This window comes from Ciconia boyciana, chromosome 2 (genome assembly GCF_034638445.1).
Source record: "Ciconia boyciana chromosome 2, ASM3463844v1, whole genome shotgun sequence".
NCBI lineage: Eukaryota > Metazoa > Chordata > Aves > Ciconiiformes > Ciconiidae > Ciconia > Ciconia boyciana.
The window spans coordinates 133038735-133062207 of NC_132935.1; the positions used below are offsets into that span (position 1 = coordinate 133038735).

A 23473-nucleotide genomic window follows, 5' to 3' on the forward strand; every position below is an offset into this window, starting at 1 on the left:
CGGTCGGGTAGCGCCGTTGGGCGCGTGCGCAGTGGCTGTCTGGAGGCGGTGGCAGGCTGAGGCGGCGGCCGCTGCTGCGGGCTCTCCGCGGGCTTGCGCGGGAGGCCGGGCCTCGGGTGGGTGCTCGGCCCCGGGGAGCCCCACGGGGATCGGGCGCTCTCCGAGGAGCGGCTACTCTCCGAGGAGCGGCCGCTGGGGCCGTCGTGTTCCGCCCCTGCATGACCCAGCCCCCGGGAGTCCCGGTGTGTGGGGGTTTGGGTGTGTGGATAGGAAAGTCGGGGCGGGCAGTCCCCCTGTTGCGCTCCTCGTCAGTGTGTTCTGAGGGGTGTCTGAGCCACGAGGCGGTAAAAGGGGAGGGATCGGGGTGAAGGGACGGGACCTGGACACCGGTAACTAGCGCTCCGCTGTGGTGGTCTGTTGGAAGCCCAAAAGGAGCAGACAGGACCCGTGGACGCTGCCGTATAAACCTTGATCACATACCTCAGTTCAAGCCTTGTGCCCCCTTTTAAAGGCTATGGTTTTGTCTAAAAAGCTGCAGCTGGTTTGAAACTAAGATATTTTTCTTGGGAAAGTGTATTTTACATTTGTGTAGTTCCCACCTAACGTTAATGGGTGCAGGGTTAGTAGTCTTGCTATGTTTGTTTTGCTATGGAGAATGTTGCAAAGGCTTAAAAAGCTAAGACCTAAGCAAGTTCAAGCATTTGTGTTTTCTGTGGGTGAAACGTGTTTCCCTCCACCCCCTTCCCCTGGAGATGTTGGCATTTAAACCAACAATAGAATAAAAGAATTACTGTTCAGACTGGTTTTCCCTCCCTCACTGAGTATGACGGTAAAACAATGGTATTAAGACTTAAAAGGCATAAACTTGTGAATTATAAAGACCTGTAGTGATAAAAGCTTTAGCTTTAAAGGAAATTCAACTATGCTGTACAATGCTGGAGGTGGGCAGTTATACTATAGGCCACAGTGTCTGGCTGTCTCTTGCAAAGTTTAGTTTGATTCCTCTACAGTTCCTTCGGGGGCTGGTGTTTTTTAGCCTTACTTTCAGCTTAGAAATACTTTTGGTAAGAAAAATATGTTACATCTGATGAGTCTCTTAATTGTGTGCTATAAAAAGTGTTCAAGAAGAAAAGGGGGGAGGAACAAAGCAAGCTGCTTGAAATAATACTTCATTTTTTAAAGTCATTTTTAACAAACTTGTTACCCAACTAATGTTTCCGTTTCTCTTGATGACATATTTGAAAAGATTATGTTTCTAAAGGTGATGTACGTTTATGTTTGATGTCATTCTTTGATGTTATTTCTCCAAAGAGGATGCCTGAAACCTGTCTTGTAACATTTGCTGACATTCACAAATCTGTTGTTTGTCAGCTGTTCTTGCCTTTGAAGGGCATGAAGTTCATTTGTATCCTGATCTGTTCTGAAATTGGGTTCCTCAGCCATTGTCTGGTTGTTAAGAAAGCCTCCTCACTTCTCAGGTTCATGGTGCCATTGCTCTGAGTACACTTGAAGGGAGACTACAAAAACTGCTAGGTAACCAACAGTAGTACCAGATGTGCATAAGTGAACTAAGGCAAATCCAGTTGTGTTTTCTGGAGGAGATATTGTTTTGGTCAGTAATTAGCCAACTTGTCAAGTTGCTTATCTGACAGTATCTCTTTCTGAGACAAAGGAAATGTGCTCTTTAAAATCATTAGATGGTTTATTTGTCTGTGCAGCAGTTAGATTCCATTGTATAAAAGTAAAGATGTATGAAATGGAAGTTACAGCTGAAAAGGCAAAATCAAATTGTAAAAATTTAATATTCCGACATGATATTTAAAGGAAGACAGTGCAAGCTATTCTGTATCTTTAGGTTAAAGGATAAAAAAAGTTCTTAAAATATGCCTGAAAGTTGTTTTCTGTGCAAAAGCCTAAGATGTCTCTGAGCTCCTAACATGCAGTGTTTTGCTGAAACAAGACGCTTTCTGCATATAACCTAGGTCAGTGGTAGCCTGCGTCATCGCTGATCCTAAGCATTATAGCTGTGACAGACCTTATTTTTTCATGCTGCATTACAGGTCATTTTAAGCTTTTAACTAAACCCCTGTCCTGCCTTAAGCCAGAGCAACAAATACAAATTACAGTTCTTCCTGTCAGCAGTCTGACTGATAACAGAGGACGTAACATTCAGACAGTAATTTTTGCAGGAAATGTGTTTTCTGTTTAAGTCAGAGACTAGTTTTAGATGCCCGGTTATGGTTAGATAATAGGATGTTACGTATAAGGAAGACGGAACAATGGCAAATATGGTGCTTTTAATAATATAACTGAAATGGCCACAAAAGAATTAAAACAATTGGACAACCTGGAAACAAAAGAAGAAAAGAGGCTGTTGAATTTTATAACTAAAGAACTAATCTCACAGGTATGTCGCAATCTGCATTTTTTATGTCCTCAAGTCATTTAAAGGTGTCTGTGCACACTGGGAAAGTGGTGGTGAGGACTACATTCAGGTTGTGAATTATGAGCATTTTACAGGTCTGCTAACATACCAGGAAAATACGTTTATGCTTATATATTGCATCAGGAACCGAGAACAATATGTATCAGAGATGTTCCAAGCCACAGTAAATAAGCTAAATATATTGAAATACAGAACTTCAAAGAATTCAGTGCTTGGAAATGCATTGTGTTAAGTAATTTGCCCAGCCCCCAGATGAAAGTTAATTTCATTTTGCTTATAAATTTCAATAATAACAGAAAGGCTTTTATGGAAAATGAACCATTTAAAGCATTTTTTGGACAGTTCTCCTGCAGAAGTTTACACTTTCTAAGCTGCATCATGCAAAAGCAGAAACTGGAGCATAGTGCTTTATTTAGACTGGGGTTTTAATTTATTTGATTAAGAGGGATGGAGGAGCAAGCAGAAATTAATGTATCTTTACTGCAGGAGAGAGAGGAATGGAAAGAGAAGGAAGAAAGGGAGTCGAGCGCTACCCCTTCCTGCTGTGACCCTCACTCTGTTGACCCTTGTCCATGGAGCACTTATCTGCCCTCTGGGGAGCGGTGGTGCCAATCCAGTGTCTCAAGAGCAGTGGAAACAAAGGAGACAAAGACAGCATCAGCAATTGCATGTAAGGATTTTACATGGGACTCAGAGTAAAAGTTTCAACAGGGAAAGCCAAGCAGATGGGCCTCATCAATCTTGTTGCTCGGGTGTCTGTGGTCTAGTTTATAGTGAGACTCGTGCACTGGTAGCCATGTCCAGTAGGAGACTAAATGTGTCTAGCCCTGTTTTCTGGCCGTGAGGCCAACTGGCATGTAATGAGCTGCATCCATGCTATTGAACCCTGCAAAACAGGGTGGCTGCTGCCAAACTCCCGGTAGGGAACAGTGCCTCTGGTGGTTCCCAGAATCTGGGGTTTGCTTGGTGGGGAGCTAGCCGGCCTGGGGCAAGACTGTGCTAGGACCTCCTGAACAGTGTAACAGTGTCAGCGGTTCAGTGCCAATGCCTGGGAATAGGCCATGGCACGTTTCATTCCACAGACATAACATGTGCCTGTCCCCTGTGTCTTTCTTTCAAAGATTTCAAAAATGAATCCTGCTAAGGCGGTATGCAGCTGTACTGGACCGTCTATTTAAGACTAAGTATTTACAAGTTGGTGGTTTGGTTGTTTTTTTAATTAACCTTTTTTTCCCCCCCTCCAGATTATGGATCTGATTAGTTTTGCAGGTAGTTAACCTAGAAGTAAGAAAACCCAGATAAGGAGGGGGCTTGTTAGTTATTCAGAAGAATGTATCCTAGATCATAAGCAAGAACAGCAAGTGCTGAAAACTACCTCATTGTTTTCTATGAAGGACTATTTTAATATTTCTAATTGCACCAAGCCCCCAAAAGTTACCATCCCATCTATATGTGCTTTCACCTTACCCCCTGTTTTTTTATAACAACAAGAAAACCCCATCAAAGTACAGTTCAGATATGAGTCCTGTACGTAATCTAATAGTCAGTGTTAGACTAAAGGTTTAAACAATGCGTGGTTTGCTTTTCAGCAGAGGATTTCTCTCAGTGCTACGAGGGAAGAAAATTGCTTTGAAATTTCTGAAGTAATCACTTAGTCCCTCCTGGTTCTCTGCTTGTCCTGCATTTTTCTCAATAGGCTTGTATTGCTTGTATCTCCTGCAAGGAATGCACACAGTTAGTTGCTGAAAGACATTTAACTATTGGACTTGATGATCTTAAAGGTCTTTTCCAACCTAAACGATTCTATGATTCTAAATTAAAGTCCGCATTTAGCATATGACCAGTGCATAAGAGAACTAATCATGTATCCGTAACATATTCTCTCTCCTTCCCTCTTTAATCCCATCTAATGGTTAACAGCCATAGGTCAGTAGTGGTGACTAAGGCCTGGTTAATGAGAAGGCTCCGTTGCTTAGTGGAGTACTGTTGCTCTGTGGAGGTGTTTCTTTCTCACCACTGACTGCGAAGGGTGAGCATACTCCTGACTCAGGAGTCTTGGTGCAGTCTTAAAGTTTCATGAGAAACATCCAAGCTAATAATGCAGTAACGTGTGCTTCTGTTAACTACTTTCCTGCATGCCCAGCACCTTTTTCCCAAATAATTTATTTGTCAATTATTTAATGAAGAATTTTGATGATTAATTCTTGATCTGTCAGTCATTTGCAAACACTTCTTGTAAATATTTTAGCACTAAATTAAAAGTTCTGTTTGTTAGGTTTTACTGCATATACAAATCACATCATGCAGTTTGAGTTTGCTTGCTGCTTACGTGCAGTTCCCAGGCCTTCTTGTATTACTATTTGTGCTTATGAGCACAGAATGTAATTTTCTATGAAAGTCTTTAACATTTACATATTTTCCAATGGTTTTGTGGCTTAAGCCAGTAATCTTATTTTCTTGAATATTTGCCAGAATATTTGTGAACAACAATAAAAAAGAAAATATAGCTAATGCAAATTTAAGTTGTTGGTTTTGTTAACTTAAGCTAATATTTTTGACAGTTCCTTGAACTGTTTTTAATTCTAGAAATTAGCGACTTACTTGTAAAGGACAAAAGCCCCAATGGTGGCAAACACTGCCAACAAACCAAGGAAGATAAAGACACCTTCTGTTGTTCCTGATGATGATCCTAGAGTTCAGAAAGTAGTTTGATTAAAAGTTAGTCTCGTTTTTACAATGAGATAGATTTTCTAAAGAAAATGTCTGTGCTGGGGCTGGGGTAGAGTTAATTTTCTTCACAGAAGCTACTATGGGGCTATGTTTGGGATTTGTGCTGGAAACAGTGTTGATAACAGAGGGATGTTTTAGTTACTGCTGAGCAGTGCTTGCACAGAGCCAAGGCCTTTTCTGCTTCTCACCCCACCCCACCAGTGAGTAGGCTGGGGGTGCGCAAGAAGTTGGGAGGGGACACGGCTGGGACAGCTGACCCCAACTGACCAAAGGGATAGTCCATACCATATGACCTCATGCTCAGTATATAAAGCTGGGGGAAGAAGGAGGAAGGGGGGACGTTTGGAGTGATGGTGTTTGTCTTCCCAAGTAACCGTTACACGTGATGGAGCCCTGCTTTCCTGGAGATGGCTGAACACCTGCCTGCCCATGGGAGGTAGTGAATGAATTCCTTGCTTTGCTTCACTCGCATGCATGGCTTTTGCTTTATCTGTTGAACTGTCTTCATCTCAACCCATGAGTTTTCTCACTTTTACCCTTCAGATTCTCTCCCCCATCCCACCAGGGGGGAGTGAGCGAGCAGCTGTGTGGGGCTTAGTTGCCAGCTGCGGTTAAACCATGACAACGTCATTTTTACTTGATTGCTGTGCAGATTTAAGTACACTTAATACTTCTAATATGCCATGCATTGGAGGTCAGTGACTTTGGCAGGAGGTGGTGCTTTCACATCCTGATCGGTTTAATTCTCGGTTCCCCCAGAGTGTGAGTTGGGCTTTGACAGTTTTCTCATATGGGCCGTGCTCCTGAGATACATGGCTGCCCTTCCAGCATGGAAGGGAACCAGAGGGTCTTGCTGGCATCCCACAAGGTAAGGCTAATTTGCTCCTTGCCAATTGCTATGCTAGGGAAACTTTTACACTGAGAGTATAAGAGATGCAGTCTCTTTATAAGCTTTAATGTTAGAATCAGCTTCATCTTTCTCTTAGGGATGATGGCCAGGGGCAAACGGGATAAAAAAGGAGTTTCTTAAATGTTATTGTTTGTTGCAGTCCCATTTGCTAAGATGGCAGAGCATGGCTGAGAGCTTGATGGACTGAGGCTTGTTTGCCTTATCCAAGAGCTGAGGGCTCTGCTTTTTTAACGTGCTCATTCTGGGAAATTAATTTTGGGCTCTGCCTGTCATTGAACTCTGCCTTCTGGTTTGCCATCAACCATTTCACTCGCATCTACTCCTAATTCCATCTTATCTGATGGATGAAGCCAAATCATTACAAGTATTTTTTAAAAATTTGTGTTAAATATCTTAATTTTCCAGTGCACAGGCTGTACCTTTATTGAGTTTACTGACACTGAGACACATTCTTGGTCCTCATATTAACAACAGTGTTTATACAATGAAGTAACCTAGAGGTGCATGTTGGCTTACCTTTCCAGTTATTAATTTATAATTGCTGTGTATGAAAATTGAGATATCAAATCGGGGTTTACCATTTACTTGGTACATGTGCCTCATATATTTCTCAGTTTGTTGATACAATTGTTTGTGAAGGCTTGACCTCATTCCTAGTTTACATAATATTTTTGCTGAGACTGTAGGGATTTACCTTATTTTATGAATAAGGTAGGTCCTTGGACTAGTTTACAAAGCAACACATACTGATGAGATGGGACAAAATCATAGGACTGCAACCCATTCAACAGCAGTTTAAGCAAGTTAAGAGCGGATGTTTTGTGCAATGCCTACATAACCCAGGCACAGTCCTGCCAAATTTCAAGGGCCAGATGTTTAGGCACCAAATACTCAGGCACCAAATTATGGGATTTTCAGAAATTCATGAATACTTGCCTTCTCTTGAAATGAGTGGAAAATTGTGGCACATGAGAAATGTTTGCAAACGTTAGATGGGCTCCTCCAGAAGGTGACTCAAAGCAGCAACCTCTCATATCCTAATTCTGCTTTGATTATAGTGGAAGCCCCAAAGTACAACTTAGCTTTGCCCTCTGGAGGAAACCTAGGAAGACCAGCCTTGTTGGGCTAAAGTTAGCCTTTGTTAATACAGTTTTGAAAAATCCTACTGCATGCTTATTTTCATCTTTAGGAGCCAGAATGCACTTACAGGTCAGGCATTGTGCCTTAGTCGTCATGAACTCATTTCAGTACAGGTACATTTATACCTAGATTAAATAAAATCAGCCAAAAATACTGTGGCAAATGACCGCAAAGGGTCAGTTGCTTGGCTGATAGTAATTAAAGAGTTCAGAAGAGTCACTAGGACATTGTAGTGGGAGGTCAGGAGGGCAATGGAGTGGGAGCAGAGAGACAGCATGATCGTTTAGACTTCTAACTGAGGCTGAGTTTAATACCTGGTTCTGTCAAAGACTGCTTGGATAACCATGAGCAAGACACAGTGATACTCATCCAACCAAAGGTAAACCTCCTGTTCTGAAATAGTCACCCTGGGCAGACTCTGTGTCAATGAACGTTACACAGATCTTTCCAGAACCTGATTCATCTTATCCTCATGTAGAAATAGAAACCTGGTCAAGGTCAATGGGCTACAAAGAGGGCCCAGGGCAGCCAGCTCAGCTGCAGACTTTCATTCTGTCTCAAGTGCCCTCTGTTTCTCCAGTTTCTCCATGTGTGGAGTAGGCTGGCTGGCATCTCCCCCACCTGCTTTTCTGCCCAACAGAGTTATTCTGTGGAAAAATACATTATGGTTTAAGAACTGTTCATATTCTGTGATACTGAAGGGTTTGTATAATTACTGTACGCATTGGATCGTGAACATAAATCAAACCAAGTTCTAACATCTAAAATTCCCATAGGGAAATAATCGTCTCTTTATCTTTGCATGGACTCTCACACAAGCTGGCACAATCTCAGCTGAGGCCTCCAGGCGTAATAAAAACCCCATATAAACTCCTGTGCTCTTCCCTCCTGCAGGGAAATGACCACAGGGAGAAGCTATTCACAGACGACCTGCATCTGCTCTGTGTGGACTCACCTCCATTTACGGAAATCAGCGCGCTGGCAAGGGCTTGACTTGTGTCATCCCCCAAGGTGATGTTTATACAGTATGTTCCAGGTTCCTCAAAAGCTCTCCTGATGGTGAGTAAGCATTCATCAGTGACGATGATGGGGTTGCATACCACACTCTTGGACACCTGGCACGTGGGGTCAGAAACTACTGTGCAGACATCTGTGGGGAGACTGGGATGGGAAGACAGAACACGTTGCGGCTGTGGAGTCCTGTTAGCCCAGTTCATAGACACATTGCACTGCTGCCCCAGTTTTATGCTAGTGCCTGTTTACTGAAATCAGTGGCACTATAGTGATTTAAGAGTGTTTTATTAATACATTATATATTTTTTTTATACATACCTATACATTTTATATATACATACATGTGGATTGTATATAAAAAGCATATATACAATCTATAAAATTATCTGCTTGTTTTACATATCATTTAACATTTTATGGTGATCACAGAATTACCTGTCTCAAATTAGCTTATAAAGTCAGTTACCTTTAATACACATCATTAAGAAAGGAATGCAGATTCTTGTATGTGTAGTATCATGTGCCGAAAAAGTAGATGCTAACTTAAGAGATGTTAATTGTTTTCCAGTTGCATTACCAAGATGATTCTTGTACTTCTCAGTCCTCTCAACTCTAATCCCCTTCTAGGAGCTAGGAATATTAGTGCAATGTTTTCCTATCCAAGAAATTGCTTGGGCACACCCATTTACTCTAAGTGTTAAAAAATCATGGCCAAAAAGAAAGGGTTTCCTTCCAATTTCAGTAGACTGCTTCCTATTTTACAGTAAATGCTGAAATCTTGTCTTGGCCAGGAAAATATAAAATTGTTTCTCCCCGCTATCTAGTTCTCTTATTTTTACTGAGGCTTTACATTTGCTCTGAATCCTAAGAGCCTGCCAGTAACCTCTGTTGCCATAGTTTACAAATGAGACTTGCAATATCTTTAGTTCCAGTCAAGAAATAGAAACACTGCAGTTCCCAACTTTTGTTCATGCAGCTGCATCTACGTGCAGACAGCGTTCCAGCGCCTAATTATTTTTAAAGAGGGAAGACTGACAGTTTCATTCACACACTTACCTCCCTTGGCAGGTAACAACAAAGTCAACCAGTGAGTTTTCAGCTTGACTTTCTGTCATCTGGATGCTCGTCATCTGAATAATATTTACCTGAAGGATTCCCTCTGGGACAGGAAACAGATGTCAACAGAAGGGCACATGACAAGCTCTGAAGTCTGTGTGTACAGAACCTCAAGTGTTTGGCTGATGCTCAGTTCAGGTCTTGTTTTCCATAACCTCCTCCCTCCCTTAGCACTCCTCTTGAAGGGTTTGAAAGCTGAAAAATTTTCCTGTGCTTTCCCTGTGAGGCTGCTCCTTTCTGCTCTGCTTTATTTTTCCATTATTATTATTATTTACTTATTTATTTTGCTAAATGACTTCCCTGACCCACTACCCATGACTTCCGTGCATGCCAAGGTCAATTCAACCTTATGTGACCCTCCAGGCCAGTATGCTTCAGGTGTGGCAGGTTCAGAAGCTGATGATATAGAAAGTAGTGATACGGTGCACACCTCCACCAGCCATTTTCCAGCCCAAGTGCCTGGAAACACAACATATAGCATGGGGGCAGCCATCAGCAGGCATCCAGACTAAGGCCCAGCATCACGTTTCTGAAATGAAGGGGCAATAACCTCTGCCTCTAGGTCCTGGCAGAGCGCATAAATAAACCAAAGTCAGCCAGTTAGCTGTCTGTACATTAATCTTTAAAAATGTCAGCTAGGTCCAAGAGAAGGATCTTATTGTGGGTCTCACATATTTGATAAAAGGGAGCCTAAATAAACATTTTCTCTACCATACATTGTTGTACATTATTAACCGAATTCCTCTGTTCAGGTGTTGACCCACATCCTTACCTACAACAGAGATACCAGTCCTATAGTATCCATTTCTGTAAATATGGCAACCTTCGTCAGGATTATCTTCCATTGACTCGACAGCGGTAGAAGAGTCTGAATTAGAAGATGCTCCGGTCATTACTGTTGAGTTGAGGAAGGAAGAATAGATATGCAGCTTTAGAACAAGTTCTGCTTAGAGGTATTCTGAACATGGCCATATGTTGCAACTGCATTCATTACATAAGTCATTAGTGACTTTGGTTTGCAGCTGTGCGGTCATGTATGTATCTGTAGGGGATCATGGTAATAAGCCTTAAAGAAAAGGCTTATTACACATGCCCATCTGTAGAACGCTGGAATGGCCTGGGTAGCCTCACTCTAAAAGCCACGTTGCTAGTCACCCATCTCTGTGAAATAAAAGTGAGACTGCAAGGTTTGATATAATTAAACACTTCTTTAAAATTCCCAAATCAATTATAGAAGAAATCCAAAGGCCAATAAAAGGTTTTAAATGCTCTCTTTCAAAGCAGGTATTTTCCCATTGCTCTACATTACAGCTAGTGGAAAAATGAAGAGGGGAAGTGGTGAAAATTATATCTTTCCTTTCATTTTTCATTCTCACTCAACATTTTCGTAAAAGCGCATATTAAAATTCTGAAATGTGAAAAATATAGCCACATTTACAATTTAATAGTAGTAGTATTACAACTACCCAGGCTGAAACTGCAGGCCTTTTGCAAACCTTAAAACCCTCTGAGATGATAAACCAATGCTGATCATAATGAAAGTTATTCTGAAATATGATAGTGCATAAATTTAAAGTGGAAAAGCCATTCTGGGTTAATGCCATGTGGAAATCCCATATTTTGGAATATAAGTAAGTTTTTTTTCTAGTTCAATCCAGTCTCATTTAATTTGGGTGGAAGTTAATGCAAACCAGAAAGGAACTGGCTATAGGAGTGTTCTGAAATACCTCTTTCTCACTTAAAATTTACATCTTACTTCAGAAGATAACCCTGAGTAGGCAAGGCTAAAACCACTTGACCTGGCATGGTAGAGGGTGTAAAGACAAATTTACATGTACTGCATGTCCATCTGAAGACCTCTGTATGCTGTCGCTGTGGTGGTAGAACTGGATGTGTAATGTGTTAAATGTGTAAGTGATGCCTACCATAGAATTATAGAAAACTTTATACTTGTTGATTCTGTCTCTAAACTAATTTATAGAGGGTTTGCAGAGCCTTGCAGCTCTTTCATTGATGACAGAAAAACTTCTAAAGGTATGAACTTAAAATATCAGAATTTTATCATAGCTCCTAATATCGCTGCTATTCAATAAACTCTTACCTGCTGAGGTGGGCAGTGGTGCAGTGGGTGTTACTGGCCTGCAAGGTACAGGTATAATGGCTTGGACAGTTAAATTCAGAGTGAAGTTTCCTTGCAGAGTATAGGTGTGAGATGTAGTGGAACTGCTGGCTACAAATAAGCCACTTCCATCTCCGAAGTTCCACTTGTAGGAGATGGCAGAATTATTAAGATAGTAGCTGGGATCATGAATCTTCACATCAAATGTGATTGGTGAGTCCTTGATAAAAATGGAGTCTGAGATGTTGCGGTCATGTTTTTGGAACATACTCACAAATATTGGAATTTTGTCTGGAGGGGAAAAAAAAAAAGTAGTAAATAAATAAAGCGTACATACCTGGCTGCAAACAACAAACAGCTCCAAAGTCCCTGGCCAGCAACAGTCAGAATGTGAGACATTAATATCTTTAACACAGGTTTCTACTTTAATTTGATTTACTGATCTGAGGAGTAAATGTCAGTAGGAAACAGTTACCCAGAAAAGTATGGGAACAAATGAGGACTCACAGGCATCTGTGGAAGATTGCATTTCCTCTCATAAATAATTTTTCATTACAAAGTAGAGGTGTCACAACTGAGCTAGATACAAAGGTAAATTACACTACTCAAGGTAATTTACCAGAGATTCCACATTCATATTAAAAAGCTTTCTCAGGCCAATGTCGTCTTTTCGTGCCAGATGATGCTTGTGCTGAATTCTTTTAACACCTGAACAACAAATACCCCCAGTATTTTATTACAGTTTATTCCAGCACGCTCACCTGTTACAATGTAAAGGGCACTTGCTCTTGCAATTGGAACGTATGCTGACTGCCCTCTCCTGTAAATGGATACCACCATCACGTGTTTGCCAAGAGTGATATTTGCTGTGTTGACTGAAAACATTGCTGAAGATTGTCCAGTTATTTGGTAGTACTGACCTGAAACAGAACATGAACTTATAATATGTTTTCCCCTTCAGCATAGCTACAAGTTGTTTTAAGAGAAGTAATATCTCTGTGAATCTGGGATTGTCTAAATCAAAACGAATAGTTTAGAATTGTCTTTCAGTTATCTGGCAGGTGGTTTTGGAGGACTGAATACTTTTACAATGTGTTTACTTCCATTATTTCTGTGTTTTTTCGAAGGTGTCGGAAAGATGTCCCAAATTTCACTAATCTAAGAAAAATTTGCCAAGGCACCTACATCTTTCCAAAGCAATTACATTACATTAAGTCATTAGGATTATGTAGTGGATGGTGTTTCCTCTTGGGCATTTTGAGTGATCTTATGTTTGTATGCTTTCAGTGTAGCAAGAAGATATAATACCTCTCGCTTCATACCCTAGAGCCCTTTGTATACATTTGCTTATTTGTCTTTGTAACAGCTGATTGAGGTAGGTAAATAGTATCACTTCTATGTAAAATTTGGGATGTTATTATTATTACTCATGCTGATACTGATGATAATACTGGTTTAGCCAAGCTAACTTAGGATACTAAGATTTAGTATGTAGCCAATGTCAGGAATAGCCCAACCATTACATACTCAGGAGCTGGAAACACTGAAAATCAGCATCTGTGACCGGATCAGTACCACACAGTCAGTGGCAGTTTTCATCTCCCCAGGGGCAAGAAGTGCTGCACCGTTAAACTGATCTGAAGATATACAGTGCTATGGTCTCTCTTCAATTTAAGAATCTGAAGTGGCAGTGAGCAGTCAACAAATCATCTGACTGACCTGCTTGGACCCTCTGTTTTCCTAGAAAAGGATCTTGAGTACTACTGAAAGGAAATTAATTTTCTTCAGGGGTAGTACTGTGAATGCAGATTTAAAGAGAATCTCCTGGTAATCCATGATTTCCAGACCGAGCAGCTGATGGCCTCTCTGGAAAGCCGGGAATGAATTCAGGATCTCCACTCAAGAGCGTGGAATCCTTTTTAAAGGACTTTTAATAAAACATACTCGACAAATGAGTTAGTGTACAGAGTGAATGTAAGTCTGCAGCATCAGCCAGACCAAGGGATGTATTACAGTACTAACCAAACGTGTGAAACACGTAGACAAAGTTCCTTCTCCTCCAGCCAGGATAATGAGGGAAAGGTCTCCCATCTGGGAATACATTATGGCTGTGGTTGCTTGTGCAGTTTTCCCAGCCACAGTTGTCGATCCATTCAGTCCAGTTGTAGACATAGACTTGCTGATCCTGGGAAGCCGGAGGATCTAAGTGTAGAAATAGGACATGTTCCCGGTCAACTGAGAAATGTGCAGAAAGTGAGGAAACAGGAGGCAGACGCCCCCGCTTACAGCAGTTATTGCACTTAAACAAGAGGTTAAGTGGGGTATTTTTAGACTGACATTCAGTTTTTCTAAGATTGTGCTTTGGTTTTTAATGTAAACACCAAATTGTTTTGGCTTGGTGGTGTTTTATTTAGAAGCTTAAAAACATTGTACTGTCTCATGGGCCAGACACAGTTTAAAATTGCTTGCCCCAAACTTGCTGTCGACTACACAGGACGCTACTGTTTCACTGGAGTTAGTGGGGCTACCTGAACATTTGGCAATTTGGCAGTTCTAAAGTTTCAAGTAGAAATAGCAGCTGTGGAAGCACTGTTAGGAAGTCACTTTGTTTTTTCAGAAAAGTTTTCTATGGCACCTTTAAATAACTTAGACATGAATTTCAGTTCCTTTCTAAATAATAAAAAGACAGTTTCCTTCCCCAAACAGCACAACAGATGTTAAGTAGAGAATGGATATCAGCAGTTAACAAAACATTAGACAGTCAAAAAGTAGAACTCAGGCTGACAAAAAATTTGCTGATAGGCCTTGAAATGAAAATTACTTTGATCAGTAAAAAAAATTGTTGAACATTTATGAATTCAGAGAAAGAGAGGTACAACAGCCTGTTTCACTCTAGATCCAACAGCTTCAAACATTGGAATTATGATAGGTTTTTTGCTCCGTGTAACAGTAAATAAGATGAGAAAAGGTGATTCTCTGGTGAAAAGTTGCTTCATTTTTAAATGATTTATTTTCTTCTTTGTTTTTAATTCTTAAAATGTGTGAATGTGAGATTTACTCTTTCTTGAGGGTTTTTCAAGATGCAGATGATGGTTAGTGAGTTCTAAAATTCCTAATTGAAAAAAGATTTCAATTTTATGAATTGACAGCTTTATAAATTTCGAAGAAAACAGTGTGACTGTGCAACCTTGTGACTGAGCTGAAAAGCAGTAACAGTTTTGTTAGGAAGCCAAATTAATGTCACTGTTTTGGGAAGGCAATTTTATAGTGAAGGCAAATCTTAATTACCTGGTCATTATATATAGTGGGTGCAGAACAGTAAAAATACCACAGTGATCTTCTGAGGAAAGAAACTGGTGTGGCACAGGTTAGACATGAGTGTAGTTATCAGTTAAAAGCAACGTGGCTGTTGTTCATGGGGTGCACCTCTGATGTTTTCAAAGATTCATGACATGTTCACGCCAACACCATAGTCAGACGTGTGTATAGTGCAGGGAAATTGCATTACCTACCCTGGGTACAGTTTCTCTTGTATATTATGTTGCCATCATTATCTTCTTTCTGGCACTTGGGAAACTGGAGAGTCACAACAAAGGTCACGTTGGATCCTACCAGTGCTGGGCTATCAGTGTCCAATTTGGCTGTCACCCTTCCACCTGTAGAAAAGAAAATGGGTATTCACTGCAGTAAAGGATGCATCAGAGCAGCAGCTCACCTTCAACTGTGCACTATTTACATTAGAAATGCTTTATTGATTCCTCCGTTTCCACGGGGTTTTGTGCTCCCAAGTCACTTGAACTCTTATCAAAACCTCAACTTAGAACAATCAGAAGGACTCATCATATCCCCCTACATCACTTACTGGTCTGTCATTCATTTCCTTCTTAGAGCTAAGAATATGGTTTTCTACCCATGGGCATCAATATGTTCCAAAGGAGAATATTTTTGTTTCTCCCAGGGATACAGCCTTTAGACCTCAGCTCAGGCCAGGTGATAATAAACAGGGTCTTCACCAAAGTTGCCAAACTGAAGCCCACAATGCCCTACTGAAGTAGCAGTTGAAGCTACCTGTCCTCTAGGGCTTGTTTCAAATAATGTATTGATGACCAGGGCTCTAGGACAAGTCTTCTTAATACATATTAATGCCTGAGAATATGAGTCATGGGAAAGCATTTACTGTAACAGCTCACTGTTCTGCTTCCTCAGATAACGTACTGGGAATAGTATCAACGCCAATAATCTCTAATTTCCTATTCTTTGCAGCAGTGGTGGATATTGCACCTATGAAAAAGCACTATAGCACCTGCACTCTTCAATGAGATGGATTTTCTGGCCGATTTTCTTAGTGTGTTTGAAATGCATATGTGTGATCACCTTTCCAGCAGTCCTTCCATCTGGGATCTCCTTCTTCCCAGAAAGGATAAAGCTTTTCGTTCCATTCATTTTGATCACTAGACCAGCCTTGTAGCTTCCTGTAGGATGTGACAGGAGAAGTTGTTCCATGGCTCAGCACATCTTGAAACCCTAGAGAGAAAAATGAACATGCCATGTAATAGCATTTTCCCTACCACCCTATAAAGACATTGCTCTTGTGCTGAACAGCCTTCTTATTATGACTATATTTTTCTACTGATTAGAAAATTCTTCACCAGTAGAAAGTTATGGAATTTTATCATCGCAGCTATAAACACTTACATCAAATCTAACCAACATAAAGACAATTCCACCGCTGACAGACTGACATTTTTCTAGATGCGCTGTTGCAAGCTTTGCAGAGAAAGAATAAAAAGGTTTACAACATTTTGACCATATCAGAGCAATTGTTGTATGAAGGGACATAACCCTGCAACAGTCAGGCTAGTTGTACAGATGTTGCTTGATTGCTGACTGCTTTGTGCTTGCCTGGTAATAAATCTATGAGTAAAAGGCTAAGAGGATAAATTCACTCTTTGTCTGAGTTGTGATCTAGCGGAAGTTATGCCAGGAATTAATTTTGACTCAGTGAAGCTTCTTTGGTGAGTTAGCTGGTGGTTTGGGTGGGAGGGGTGGAAGCAATTGTAACAGAAGCTGGTATTTCCAGAAAAGGAAATTCAGAGCTGAATAGTAAATTCAATGTGTTTATGATATAATAACAAAAACATATTAGCTTCATGCCTATTACTTTAAAATGGCTCAGATACTAAATAACTTTAATAACCTCTTCCTCTCATATTACTACAAATGATGGGCTCAAACTTTTCCCAGGCCTTCTAGGATCCCTCTTTCTGTCACAAAGTACACATAATGAAAAGCAAAGTAAATATCCAAGTAACCTGTAGGAACATGTCAACCACTGTAGGATGCCATAAAATACGTTCATAAGTAGGCTCATAGGCAGAGTTCCATTAAAGCCTGGGGGCTTTAAACAACTTTGTCATGTTAATCAGGTAACTGCTGGGCATGCCATTCTGTCCAAAAATCAAGGGAGTTAGGATTTCTGCTTTTCATGGCTTTATTTTAAAGGTAGCTGATGCTGAATGCTTCTGAGATTTATACCCAAGTGCGACAAAGAGCTGGATGACTTCAAGGAAAATGCAGAGACCTGTAAGAAGGCCAAGAATGGCCCTGTGCGCTGTCACGTAACTGGCTGTGCTGGAGTTTCTCCGAGTTTTGGAAAAGGCACAGAGCAGGTGTAGCCAGTCTAAGCACGGTCTTTATGGGCGTGTGACTAATTTTACTGCAAGGGAGAACCAGAGAAACAGCACTGAAGAAGAGGCAGGAGCTGCTTTCTCTTGATGTTTTATTACACAGTGAGATTTCTGCTGGGCAGGAAGGACATCCCTTGGCCAGTCCCATCTCAGTGGTCACTCTGAACTGATGCTGGTAGCTCTCTCCCGAGTCTCGAGGACTGAAAGGTTCAAGGAAAAGAACAGATTTTGCACTCAGAGACATATTCTCCCACGGTCTTTTGCCCTACAGGAACTCTCTGCAGTCTCACTTAAATCACTTGAATCAAGTCTTTCCTGCAGATTTAATATATTTTGATGTGAGCAAAGCATAACATCATGACTGGTATTTACTTAATGGCCTGTATCACATGCTGCATTGTTTTCAGTCTTGGTCAGAAGAAGAGTTGAGTAATGTTGTCCTTCAGAAACTTTTCTCAGGAAAAAACCAGATTAGCAACTATAAAAGTATTTCACAAAGGCTTATCAAGTTCAATTACATTTTAGGTCATTAAATTAATGTGTCCTCTTATTTGAAAGTAAGTGGCTAGGGATTTTTCCTAATTTCTTTCTCCCATTCTCTTTGATTTTATCTAAAAATTATTTATGAATAAAAATGTTTTGATTTTGTTAGATCAAAACATTTCAATCATTGTTTCCTTCCCAAACGCTCAATTCATCAACAAGAGCTGGAGCACTTTTAATTTTATAAATGCTTTTAATTTTGAATTTTCAATAACAATCCTTGAATTCAGAAGTCATTTTCTTGTCCAGCTTTGGTAATAACTGTGGTCACTGCTTCTAAATCACAAGCTCCTTAGGCATTTCTGTGCCTCCCTGATGTGCTTTGTTTATTTCAATCGAATATAAAACATTTCACAAGCTTCAGGACAAGACAAAGACATTTTTTCAGATGAGCAAAGACTTCAGCACTAGTTTCTCTAACACATGGAACTGAAGATTTTCAGTTGCTGAATTTAAAGGAACAAAAAACTTTAATGTATTTCTTCTTTAACAATGAAAAACACTCAAGAAAAGATGTTGGTCATAACCATAATTAGAGCAATTCAGTTCAAAATAGACAGAGTAATATTACACTCCACGGAAATGATTACTGTAATAGTTTTGGTGAGGTGATCATAGGAGAAAAGATCTTATACTCTGATTGACTTTCTTCTTTCTCATTCTGGCTTTCATTTTGGTGAAAAATGTAGCAAAGGCAAGAAGTTCTGCATTTCCTGTGATAGTGTGATAGCCATGAAAGAGAGAACGAAAGCCAATGTTAGAACAACAGCAATAAAAAGGTGACCCAACTAAAGAGGATGAAAGTGTACTAGAAGTCAAAAGGCTGATGTTATGGCCAAGCTAAGAAGACAGAAAATAATGTAAACTCTCTCAAGTTACATGTAGAAACATAATAAAGCAGGACAAAAAAGAATTTGAGGAACAACTTGCAAAAACATAAAACCTACTAATTAATCTTTTTTTTTCAAATATAAAAGTAGTGGAAAGCTTGCCAGAAAGTCTGTGGGGCCAAAAGATGATGTAGATATAAAAGAAGCATTCAGGGAAGATAAAGGATAAAAGTCAAATACATTAGTTTACATTTTCATTCACAAAGGAGGAGCATAAGAGGTTTCTGTGCTAGAATTTTCCTTTACAATAATGGAGAATCTCTCTCAAAATGAAGTGTTGGCACACAAAAAATAATTATAGAGCAAATCAACAAAATGAATAAGTTGTCTAGATTGGGTGGCTCAAAAAGTCTGGAAGTTATTCAAGAGTGAAATAAATGAGCTATTAACCATAGCATGTAACATCTTGCTTAAAACTGCTTCAGTGGCCGAGAAACAAAAGTTGGCAAATGTGATGACAGTTTTTAAAAACACTTCCAGGGAAGATTTAGAGGATTACAAAAAGTTTGAGGCTCAAATTGGAGAAGCTGGTAGAAACAGCAGTGAAGAACAGAATTAGCAGATACAGGGGATTAATATGATATGCCGTAAAAGGAGTGCATTCCTCACAAATATATTCGAGTTTCGCTGAGGGAGCCAGAGAGCATGGGAACAAGGCTGACCTGCTTGTTACAGTCTGCTTGAGTTCCAGACAGCATTTGATGAGGTCCCTCGCTAAAGGCACATAAGTTACCGTGGGATAAGAATGATTTCACATGAATAAATAATCGGTTAGGATATATGAACCAAAAGTTATGAATAAGTGGCCAGTTTTCTCAATTGTTGAAATAATTTAAAATGTACGTAATCTGGAAAACAGGTAAAGAGTAAAGTTCTTTAATCTGCTGAAGACAGTGTCTTAAAGTAGTAGAGGGGAGGACTGTATGAAACGCAATGACTCAAGAATAAAACTATATGAAATTCAGCATAGTTAAATGTAACTTTGCTTACAGAACGAGGGGCTCTAAACTAGCTATTGCCACTCAGAAATGAGATCTCGTAGCTTTACAGTTTTGAATGCAGTGCTCATTTGTAGTTGAAAAACCAGGAAAAGGCCAGACAGAGAATGAAGATGAAAATGTCATTGTATGTGTGTTCATGTCCTGAATACTGTAGGCTGCTCTGGTCTCTGCAGCTCAAGCAGGGTATAAGAGAACTGAATGAATACAGAGAAAGGTGGCGAGGATGCTACAAAGGGATAGAATTGTTTCCATATGAGGAACAACAAAATAGACTGTGTCTTGAGCCTGGAGAAGAGGTGACAGAGGAGAATATAAAAATGGAATCATGAACAGCATGGAGGAAGAAGCAATTTGTCACTATTTCTGAAAGTACAAAAGTTAAGGAGAATCAAATGAAACCAGCAGGTTACGGGTTCTAAGCGCATAAAAGATATTTCTTCATGTAAGGCACAGTTAAGGTGTGAAATTTCTTGCTGGCAGGACATTGTGTGTGCCAAAAATTTACGCGGGTTGCAATCAAAACCCAAGTGCATGAACAGATGGAAGAAAAGTCCAGTAAAAACTGTTAAATACAATGACTCTGCATCTGACAGAGGCAGTTCTGGTGCTATAAATCATCAGAGGCTGGGAAAGTGTCCTGAGTAAATACCAGTATAAACTTGCCCAGTTATACATCCATTACTGTTTCCCACTGGCGACAGGTACACGGCTAGATGGATGCTCAGCTGGACGTCAGCTTTTAAAGTCTTCAGTTTCCTTACTGTAGATTCTGGAATTTGAGCCTAAAATCCCATTTCTGGGTTCCCAGCCCTGAGCTCAGGGAGTCAACCTAAGAATTGAGTCAAGCTGGGAGCCCAGAAAGAAGCAGAGGACCAGCCCCGTGCCTGCCCACCGTGGCTTGAGGATCTAATTCCTTGACTGGGCTCCCTGAGGTTGGGGATCCACAGGTCTGGGTGTCCTGGGGGGGAGGACTGCCTCTGACCTGGCCTCTCCCAGCCACAGCTGAGCTGAGCAAACTGGGAGAAGTCCATTCTGCATCTGCCTTTTTAGCCGTGCTTGAGCTGGGGTAATACTGTTAGAAATTTGTTGAAATGAGCCAGAGCTTAGCTCCAGTCAGCTCTGTGTATCTGTGGAGCGCAGGAAATAGATAACTGAACAGCTCTCGGCGTATTTCTCCAGCTCAGGTGACATTTCTACCCAGAGCCAGGCAACCCTGAGGTGGAGCTAGCTGTCGCCTACCCGTTCCCAAGCACAGCTCCAGCAACCACTGCATGTGCAAGGAGCAGCCATTTTTACCGCACGGGCTTGGGATGTCGAACGCTCGGAGGCAGGGAGAGAGGACGGGGTGAAGGAACACTCACGTGTGGCGGCAGCACACAGCACCGCTTCGGCCAGGAGCAGGAATCCGAGGTGGCGGCGAACACCGCTCATGGTGCCGGAGACCCCGTGTCGGCTCAGCGCGCGCAGAGGATCAGAGGGTGCCCAGGGCCTGCACTCAGTAACTCCTCCGGTCCCCACTGAGAACTGAGAATGAAGTTTCTCTGCTGCTCTGCTCTCCGATTAAATGAAGGGCCCCAGGACTCATCATGTGATGGAATTAAGCAGAGATGCATGATTTTGTCTTCAGCTTCTTTCAGCTCATGTGCTTATGACTCACTCCCTTTGCTTTCAGCATTCCCTGGGATTTCTGAGAGACCTGTTTAGAGCCACGCCATTTACCTCGCAGGCATTTTTATACTAGTTTTGCACTATGATCAATTTTTTTGCTTAATTTGTTTTTAAATTAGGAACATTTATTTCCAGAAATCCAAATTAACTCTTGCCCCAGCCTGATTTGCAAGTGTTACTGCAACAGGCACTGTATTGATGGACCCATCGCTACTTAACCATGTGTCTCTCCCCACGTGATCGGCAACAACTGTAAACTAAATGGAGACTGGCCAATTCTAACACATCCCTGGACTTGGCTCCTGATCAGAGTTGATTGTTAGGGAAAACGTTATTTAAACATTTAGTAGGCACATGCGTGTACCATCCGACCACGGTTGCACAATACGATGTGCCCATGGTTAGAGGTGCGATCACAGACCATATGTAGTGACAGCCAGTCAATATCTAGCTCACAAGTTGCCATGACCTACACACAGACAAGTACTTAATTGTATATACTTCATGGTATCCAGAGATAAAGGAAAAGTAGACTTTGCTGCCCAACCTAATAATGAGGTATAACCAATGGCTCGAGAGGAGTAGGGTAATAGAGGCAGATTGGCAAACACTGCACTTAGTGGTTCAAATTCAGGTTCAACATGCTTCACCAGCCCAGGTGTTCTTCTGCAGGCAGTGCAGCAACTGAATTTCGTTGCAGCCCTGGCAACCTCGTGAAGTTTCTTGCTTTTATTTGCAGGAAAGAACAAGCTTTGGTGAGACGACGTGGCATAGAAGCAAGCATGGTCCTCAAAACAGGAGTTCAGTAGTGGTTTCAGTGATCCAAAAGTATAGCGCTGGCAAGTGAGACACTGGCTAGCCAGAAATCAGCAAGTTGGGCAACACTAAACCATTTTATTTTGGGCAGGCCAGGTGGAAGTCGTAAGTCCAAGGCACTTTCAACAGGAAGGAGATTTTAGAACTGTGACTACTTATTATTTTTATTTTTTTATTTGTTCTTAGTTTCTTCCATTTTTCTAGCATTTTCTATTAGCCATGTAAGTTATTGTTGCTACCCGGAGCACCCCAGACAGCATTTCTCTCAGTAACGCAGGCTCTGATGTCCAGTCCTGTGCATCTTGCATATGTAGACTCCATGCTTCAGCACCCTCCTGGCTGGAGCCAACCCTTCCCCCTACAGCCAGCCAAGGAGAAGGGTGAAGGCAATAGCCTTAGGGATACCAGACTTGTTTAAACTAAGCCCTCATTATGTGGCAGAAAGGAGAGGGAGCATAAATCAAAGTCAAAGCTGTGACTGACTATGCAAAAAAATCATATGACTGCAGCGTCCTCATGTGATGGTTGCTTTTTTGTTGTTATTAAATCAACTACATTCCCAGTGGAAACATTAGGCTTCCAAGCCATTCACAATTATTTTTTTAAACTATGTGGGACATTAACTTTAATTGTACTCCTTTGTTTCCAGGTTGTTGATCCTAGAAGTGAAAAGTAACCTTCAAACACTGTGTTTCAGCACTGGGGGCCTGATCCAAAGTCTGCTGGGGAGAAAGGAGGTTTGAACGCTTGTTCCCAATGGGGTTTTGAGAACCTCCAGAGGAAAACTGCTGACAACAAATGCCTGTTAATTAAAAACAAAAATTTATCAGCCTAAAAACAATAAAGTTGGTTAGGACAGAGTTTTTTGCCATGTTATTTGATACATGAAATTGTTACATAAATATTGAGTGACACTCTCAATAAGGGCCAGCTGGTGGAAATTATTAAACACGTTGTAAATAGACTTCAGGGGCACTGAGGATCAGGCCTGCGGTTAGAGGAGTCCAAACCCACCATGGCTGGGGTAATGACTAAAAGGTGGCCGTGCTGTGACGCTCTGGTCCTTCGCGTTCTCCCTCCTCAGCTCTTGGGCCTTAGACTACACATTCCTGGAGGGCTGACGCAGAAAATGTTTGGATCCGCTTGTGCTGTGGCTGCAGACGGCAGCATTAGCAAGAAAAGAGACGAGGAGAAAACCGTATAAGAAGGGGAGAAAGAGCTAGGAGGAACAGAGATGTAAAAGGAGTGAAGAGAAGAATAAAAAAGCCAAGGAAAAGTATGAGAAGTGAAGAGTGAAGGAACCATCTGAAAACGGAGCTGACTTCTCCAAGTGTCCCAGCCATAGCGGACTATGTCTGAAAATGAGTCCATCTGAAACACTGAAGAGTTGCTT

At 41.1% G+C, this 23473-nt stretch overlaps 1 protein-coding gene and 1 long non-coding RNA gene across 2 annotated transcripts; one reads left to right on the forward strand and one right to left on the reverse strand.

The window, feature by feature from the left end:
* The first annotated feature begins 31 nt into the window (after window positions 1-31).
* Window positions 32-22935, forward strand: LOC140648321 (uncharacterized). Its single transcript, XR_012041172.1, has 4 exons — window positions 32-242; window positions 2933-3116; window positions 8121-8285; window positions 22730-22935. It is a non-coding gene; the product is annotated as an uncharacterized lncRNA (long non-coding RNA).
* On the reverse strand, window positions 3111-21167 carry GPNMB (glycoprotein nmb). The gene is made up of 11 exons (XM_072854140.1): window positions 20958-21167; window positions 15850-15999; window positions 14988-15131; window positions 13498-13677; window positions 12237-12395; window positions 11458-11766; window positions 10129-10251; window positions 9297-9399; window positions 8182-8387; window positions 5048-5135; window positions 3111-4162 (listed from the first exon to the last, which is right to left on the reverse strand). The coding sequence occupies exons 1-11, from the start codon at window positions 21025-21027 to the stop codon at window positions 4009-4011; spliced, it is 1686 nt and encodes a 561-aa protein (XP_072710241.1). The 5' UTR covers window positions 21028-21167; the 3' UTR covers window positions 3111-4008.
* Window positions 22936-23473: the final 538 nt, after the last annotated feature.